The following is an 8,157-nucleotide window of genomic DNA, read 5'->3' on the forward strand; positions in this document are numbered from 1 at the left end:
AGAGAGAGAGAGAGAGAGAGAGAGAGAGAGAGAGAGAGAGACGCTGTAATCCTCCAAATATAAACCCAAGCCGCAGAGTGAGGCCGCCTCAGTGTGAAGGATGGGAGATAAAACATACACCGCTGTGAATACAGATGGAGTATCCTTTGTTCTGAGTAGCACCCAGCAGGATGACTGGTCCTCTTACACTCTGCTGCCTTCTCCTCTCTGCTCACACTCTCAGTCTAACAGCTGGTAAGTGGACCTGCCCTGCAACAAGCAGCTTCTGCACTGTTTAAATGAGGGAAAAAGTGGGGCAGAAAAAATGACCATCTTTAAAGGCTTCTAAAGGCTTTATGGAATGAATTCAGGTTGTTTTTTCTGTGGAAGTGAAGGTATGCTTGCTTTCATGATTCCTTCTTTATTTGGTAGTGTTGATGTCAGCCTTATGATCACCACTGGTTATTTAAGAAGTTTTCTTGGGGTATTCAAGATGGAGATTTTTGGAATGTAGTCTATAATGTGTTTAATTGTGGTTTAAAGCTGATATAATTGTCGGCAAAAGTGTGAACTTAATCACGCTTGACTGATCTCGGGGTTTGTGTGTGTCTCCCGCACGCACAGTTCAGCAGCAGGGACGGGGAGTTGCTTCACCAACGTAGAGCCCAAGCATTTCTTCAAGCATTTCTTTTACTGCTTCTTCCTTTTGGTCCAATGGTGTGCTTTAAACTCAACCAACCTGACTTGGATGTCTTGCTAGGTCTCCCATCTGAGTTACACTACGGTTCCCTAGCTCTTGTCACTTCCATCAGAGAATGTTATTCCCCAAGGTTTTCCAATCCAGTTGACCGATGTGAGGCTTTGTGGAAGGTGATTTGGCCAAGACGTGTGTATTCCTCCAATGGGATGTCATCAACATGGGCATCATCTTCAAGGATCCTACGTTTCTCCTTAAGGTTAGGGTACATGGGCAGTCTTGCTCTCTCTCTCATGGCCAGTTGCACAAATCCACCCTGCTGGTCAATTGCCTATGTTGTTTTTCTGTTCTCAAGGAGGTGGCTTCTTCAAGAACTTCTTGAGTTGCTTAGGTTTAATGACCATGGCAGACAAGCTCATGGGCTCTTTCCGTACCTCATGGCGTTTTGACCCTCACTCTGAGGAGATATCTTCTGGTTTTCACCTTTATGGCCATTTCTCTTATTCAAATGTATCAGGGGACACACAAATGTGCACCAGTTTAAATGTTCCCCAGGTAAACACAAGCTAATTATGGGTTCAAACAATGCATGCACTTACTCTCCCCCTGCTGATGTTTTATCTTGCAAGGAAATTAAAAAGGTGAATGCTTATTTTGTTTACTGTCTCTTGGGATTTCCATGTCAATTTATCATCCATTATGACACCAACACATCTAAACTCAACCACTCTTTTAATAGGAGTTCCATCAATCAATTATAAAACATTTCCATCTTGCTTTTGTTTTCAGTGATTCACTTGTCTTTTATCAAACCATTTTTTTTCAGTTTGACAAATTCTTTTTCAATATGTTTTGCTAAGGTTTTCAGAGCATCACCTGCACTTATATTGTTTTGTCATTTGCAAACAGCCCAAAATGCATAACTTAACGCCTCACACCTGTCATCAACATACAAAATAAATAATTTAGACCCCAAAATTGAACTTTGAGAGACTCCACATTTGATCTTTCTTTATTCAGATGTATTACCAGCTAACGCTACGTACTGTTGTCTATTGCCTAAGTAACTGCTTAACCATTTTAAAACTACACACATATGTTTACAATTTAGAAATTAATATTTTGTGATCTATAGTGTTGAAACCTTTTTTTTCTTAAATCTATAAATATCTCAATTGTATATTTCTTATATTCAATTGCAGTTGTAATTTCTTCTATTTTCATTAATGCTAAGGCTGTAGACCAATTTGTTTGAAAACCATACTGACTTTCACTAAGCAATTATTGTTTTTGTTTTCATCTTATCAAGAACTATACCTGTACAGAAGGAAAGATTGAAAATATAACTTAGAGGTTTGAGTATAGTCAACATTCAGTTTGTTAATTTCCTGATCCTTGTTTTGCGCAATTCTTGGCTCTGCTTCAACATTTGTATAATCAGCTCTCCCATACCTTTTTTTGTTTAATTTTGCACATATCTTCTCTGTTCTTTGCCATCCTTCTCTTTTTTGGCAGTGCAATAATATGCGCTACAGAAAATGCCTTAAAAGTATTAACTAATTAAAGCTTCTATTGACGTGATATTTTTCCATCTTTTTTTTAGAAAACTGTTGTGCATGGCTCTCTCTCAGTGCCTGACGGCAGCCATCTTTCCTTCACTGTGTGGCAGGTCAAACTTACATTTCTTGTCACCTTTCTTCCAAAGCCTCTTGTAGGTTTATTATAGCCTATTTACCACCGATTTCCTATCAGGATAAATATTAACTTGCACAGACTGAATCTTGAGTTGGGTAATCCATCACAGGAAACATTATGAGTGGTTGTATTTTTGTTATAGTTACTTTATAGAAATGTTGTGTATCAATGCAGTGGATATCTTTCAGAAATTTAATCCTTCAAGTACAAGTGTGACATGGGAAAAGCAGTGATGCAATGTGTAGCAAGTATATTTCTGTAAGTGTTTTTTCATATAAAAGTTTAATGGTAGGCTGGCTGTTGTGCGAATCAGTCAGTTGTTAGGAAAGAAAACAAAATGTTTGACACCGTGATGCTAACAAGCTAATGTTAGCACCTTGCCTCAGAATAGGCAGGTGTTTGAAGGTCTGGCCAAAAGTGCAGTCAAGTTTGTAGCGTTAAAGTTAAACGGTGTTGTCGTTGCCAGAGGAGATAATGCTGTCTTATCTTGCCAAGTCAATTTACTCTATGTATATTTCGCCCAGTAAACAAAGACTAACAGAGAAAGAACAACTTTTAATTTGTTGTTAGGCCTGCGGCTGCTGTGACTGCTGCTAGATAGCGCTCTGTCAGTGCTCCCCCCCTCCCCTCTCTCTGTCCTGGTGTGCAGGAGTCAGGGTTCCAGCTGCAACTCATCTACATTAATCACCTCTGCTTCAAATACCCGGCCAACCTACCACTCTTCATCAGAGCGTAGTCATGACAATTTCTGTGAACCTGACTCCTGCCTTCCACCATTCCTACTCACTACACTGGATATCCAGATTATTTGACACAGTACCACTCTAGCTCTGTACCTTGGCTTTTCTTGGATTTGGACTTTGCTTGTTCCCTGTTGCATTCCTGAACCTGGACTAATTTGGAATAAACCTGTTAAAATTTAATTTGGCTCTGCGTTGTCTGCACTTGGGTTCAACTTTAGTTTCACACGTAACACTTGTGGTGCTTCACATGTGTTGCTGGGCGTGAGCTTTTGATTGCAGAGGACAACCATAGTCATCTGGCCAACTAGCTACCCAACTTCAGACCAAAATCCCACCTGTTCCCATAAATACATTTGACTGTTTTTCAGACACATCACAATTAATTAATCTTAACAGTTGTGAGGTACACATACATTTTCTAATGATTAATGTATGTACCTTGAATGTTAAAAGGTGCCAGAGTGCATCAAGAAGTAGCAGCATACAGTGAGACTGTCAGCAGGGCCAGTACATACAATCTGTGAATTCCACTTTGGGATTAAAATCCATGCACTTTGTGGTCTGAGCAGACACACACATTTAATCATCAAGAACAGATTACCTTGAGCAATATGGGTCAGAGTCAGACAATGTTTTTTTTTTTTTTTTTTATCCCAGAAGGGGAGTGTTATGCGAACCATGGCGCTGTGGACATTGAAATAGGGCAAAAAACATCCATAAATCCACAGACAAACTGAACTGAAGCTGAACTGAGCGGGGATATTGATATCGCTCCTGATTTCACTAACTCTAATCTTATTCAAAATATGCTTTCCCTTAGCGAAATGATTATTTTTGTTGTTTACAGAGAACATTATTACTAATTTATCGTGTGTGTCAGAGCTTGGCAAATGACAGGCTTTCTAGATGAAAAGCTGGAGGGAGGATTAAAAGGAAAAACATGGGGAAAATAATCTGCAGGCAGGCTGACATCATGCAGTACGGACCGGTGTTGTGGATGTGAGGGAGCTGACTGTGATGGCAGAGGGCATCAGTGTCTCCCAGCACCGGCAGGCTGCTGCTCTGCAAGGTGCCTTTGAGTTCGGTCCTTCAGAGGGACAGGGACAGGGACACACACAGCTTTGTTAAGGTCCCTAACAAAAAAAAGTACATGTGACAGATTAAATTTCACACTTGAAATCTACAATTTCACTCTGTTTATTGTGAAAGCTGTTCTCGTCATTTGATTGTTCTCTGCAGAAAACAATTAAACCCTTCCACCGAATACCTAAAACCTTTAACTCAGTTTGCAGCTTGTCTTTATTTTGTTTTAACAAAGTCTCTTCTTCAACACAAATTCCTCCCTCGCTGTACGTGAAACTTCCACAACAGTCCTCTAAAATGACAGCTCACGAGGCTTTGTAGCTTGCTCCCAACAACCGGTTTTAGCTTAATTTAACTGTCATGTGACCTGCCAGCGATAGCCTAATTTTTTAGGATATCACACAAATTGGTTTGCATAGGTTTCCATACAATAAACACCAAACCCGTTTATGAGAATGTGTTAACATGTGATTTATCTTACATGTACAGTTTTCCTGATGTGACATATCCAAAAGCCACATGCCTATATGTGAATTCATCACATGTGAAATGTTTTTACCATATATGTGAAGTAACAAAAATGTTTTATGTACGGTTTTGTGTTGCTAAATATATATGTATCAATATACCTATAAACATTTTTATATGAAAAATTGGATTTTATATTTCATGTGCTTTTTTGTGAGGAAGTGTCATACATTCATGTAGTTGAAGACTTTTGCATTTGTATCAATCCCTTTAATCCCACTGGTTACGGGTGAACTCACCTCAACAAATCCCACAGACTGAGGCAAGATCGTGCTGCACACTCCGTTAACCTCATCAGCAGACCACCAAAATAAATTTAAGAAAGCTCTTAAAATTGTACACAAAACCTAATACAAATACTAAAACCTTTTTTTTTTTTTTTCGGTCGATCTGAGGATGTGATGTTTTGTCTGAAGACAGCAGTGTGTAGACTGGAACACTGTTGTGCAAAAGTTTGTCTGTGCCATGGCTCAATAATTAAATTAATTTGACAATGTAGAGAGAGAGAGAGAGAGAGAGCGAGAGAGAGATTTTTAGATTTTTATTTTAGATTTTTAAAAAAACACTTTATTTTACCAAATCAATACAACATGTATTCCTTCAACAATAAATAGAGCCAAAAGAGATATTGCAGAACCAATAAAACAGTCATCCACACATCTACCTGAACACACCGTTAAACACCAGACCTCCTCCTGTCACGGAGCATAATGCGTCCTTATAACACCACCGGTTCCTAAACACGTCGATGTCATTCATAGCTTGACAAAACCTAAAATCAACCCAGACCCTGGCTTTCACCAGAGAGATGAAAACAGGAAGTGCTTCCTGTCCCGACCTGTCCTCTACTCTACACTTCCTGCTGCTATAGATGGACATCTTGGCCTGTCCACCGAGCAGATTGAGCAGCTGCCATTTGGAAGCTTCAGCTCGTCTATAACCTGCTCCAAAAATAAAAGTAGTTACAGACCACATCACACCAAAACTCAGGAAGACAGTCTGCAGCACCTCGAATAGAGGCCTGAGTCTCTGGCATTCACAAAAGCAGTGAAAGACCGTCTCTACTAGTCCACAGAATGGACATCCAGGCAAAGTTGTTGGGTTGAGAACAGAAACAAAAGCGTTCACAGCGATGGCGCCGTGTAGAATCCTCCACTGTAGATCCCCGGTCCTTTTCGGCAGAGGAGGTTTATACAGAACCCGCCAGGCAGGTTTAACGCCACTGTCCACCCCTAGTCTCTGTCTCCACACAGTGTCCAGTCTCCCATCCAGCTTATATCTGTTCAGGAACTTTACCACAAGTCTTGTACACCCCCCTTCCCCCGTGACGGTATGCAGTCCCACCCGCTGAGTCCGCAACGTAATAAATCCCCAGAAAAGCCATCCAGCCTAGAACAAATCCCAACTCCGAAAAGGATCGCTCTCCATCAGGATGTCGACCCCAGCACAGTAATCCGAGCATCTGATGTTCACCCTCCGTCAGTCTCACCGACCACCTCCCACAACATCCGGGTCTGACGAAGGACCTCTGCCCCAGAAGAGAGGCCCCCGCCGCTGCATCCGTCAGCCCCGTCCCCGCCACCTCCACAATCCTCCTCAGGGTGACCGCTCCAGCGCGCACAGCATGCTGGTGAGGCCCCGGGTCCTGCAGTCCTGAACATCCTCCTGGCCCCATGGATATGGCTCCTCCAGTTAGCCAGTGTAGAGAGCATGTAGGCTCACTCTGCTCCACTTAAAACAGTTCCATACCTTAAAAATCGACTGATAAAAAGGAGATAACCCACACACTTTTACACATTTAAAACCCATTAAAAACAGAGCGGTATCTAACCCCAGACCAGCAGACCGTCTTAACAAGGTACTTGTCACATCCCTCCAGACCAAATCACTTGGACCCATGAGATATTTACGCACAAACTGCACCCTGAAAGTTGCCAGCCTGCTTTCAATATGCACCAGGCCCTGTCCAGGCTTGAACCTTTTGAATGAGTCCTTTAGGGGGCTCTACACAGGCCAACCGGTGCCACAGAGCAGACGCCACCAGATTATTAATAATTAATGCTCTGCCTCTAAATGACAGTTGAGGTTTCAGCCATTTCCACTTATTTAGCCGACCTTCCACCTTCTCTACCACCCCTTCCCAGTTCATTTTGACAATGGTCTATTCACCGAGGTACACACCCAGATATTTCAGACCATCTTTCTTCCACACCAGACTTCCTGGAAGGCTGGGTAGACCCCCCGTCCAACTCCCAACTGCCAGAGCCTCACTTTTACCCCAATTAACCCTAGCGGATGATACCGTCCCAAAATCCTTGACAACAGTTTGCAATGTGTTCACATCTTCCTGATTTCCAACAAAAACAATGACATCATCTGCATACACTGATAAAACATTGTTTATGTTAAACCCGTCACAGACAGCCCCGAATACTAGCCCTGATCCGATATGCCGAGAGAAGATAGAGAGAGAGAGCGAGAGAGCGAGAGAGAGAGAGAGAGAGAGAGAGAGAGAGAGTAGACGAGAAGGAGAGTAGAGGAGAGAGAGAGGGAGAGAGAGAGAGAGATAGAGAGAGAGAGAGATAGAGAGAGAGGAAGAAGAGAGAGAGGATAGAGAGAGAGATAAGGGAGATGGGGAGTGATAGGGGAGAGAGATCGAGAGAGAGAGAGAGAGAGGAAGAGAGAGAGCGAGCGAGGAGCGAGAGCGGCAGTGGCTGGAGGGCTTGTGAGGCTCAGGTATTGTAGTGGTTCCGGTGTGGGGGTGTGGCGTTTGCCACTTATGCCCAAAGAATGAGGTGTTGTTCTCGTGATTGGTGACCCGCGGGGGTTGCTTGGGCGCGTTGTGTCCGAGACATCTGTGTTGCTTGGTTGGTTTCCAGTAGGAATGAGCATTACAGCTTAATCTTTTTACCACAGTGAATTTGGCTGTATCGTAGCCGGAATCCGTACTCTGACCTGTGTGCGGGGCCTTAACCAGCGAAAGTGGGTCGTTTGTGTCTTTGAAAAGAATGGCGGGGAAAAAATGGAAGTGCTTTAAAACCGGGGGACAACGGAAAGGAAGATTTGTTATTTTGTCATTAATGCTATTTAAAGCATTATGCAATTGACATGTTTTATCAAGAAATTGTTATATTTAGTTAGCTTATTACACAACTAAATTTCCCATTACAGCATCGAGCTTTCATATCATGGTGTTGTCATTGGTACTGGACAAACGAAGAAACTATAACGGAGGAACGGTGTTTTGTTGCCAAATGAATACAACACATGCGGTTGCAATTATGAAGTAAAATGTAATAAACAAGAATTTTCATACTCAGTATAACTTTCTTTTTTTAACTTTTAATTTTTTTATGATCAGTGTGTTTTTTGTTTTTGTTTTTTTTGGTTCTTTTTTTAATTTTTTATTTCCACACCAGGTGTGTGTGTGTG

At 41.9% G+C, this 8,157-nt stretch overlaps 1 protein-coding gene across 1 annotated transcript in view; it reads left to right on the forward strand.

The window, feature by feature from the left end:
• The window catches only part of LOC116692815 (immunoglobulin superfamily member 21), a 56,542-nt gene that overhangs the window by 264 nt on the left and 48,121 nt on the right, over window positions 1-8,157 (forward strand). The window contains exon 1 of the mRNA XM_032521356.1: window positions 1-234. This exon is cut by the window's left edge and continues 264 nt beyond it. Coding sequence (XP_032377247.1) covers window positions 171-234 — 64 coding nt within the window. The 5' untranslated portion in view covers window positions 1-170. The remainder of the gene's footprint in view (window positions 235-8,157) is intronic.

Source organism: Etheostoma spectabile, chromosome 7 (assembly GCF_008692095.1).
Source record: "Etheostoma spectabile isolate EspeVRDwgs_2016 chromosome 7, UIUC_Espe_1.0, whole genome shotgun sequence".
NCBI lineage: Eukaryota > Metazoa > Chordata > Actinopteri > Perciformes > Percidae > Etheostoma > Etheostoma spectabile.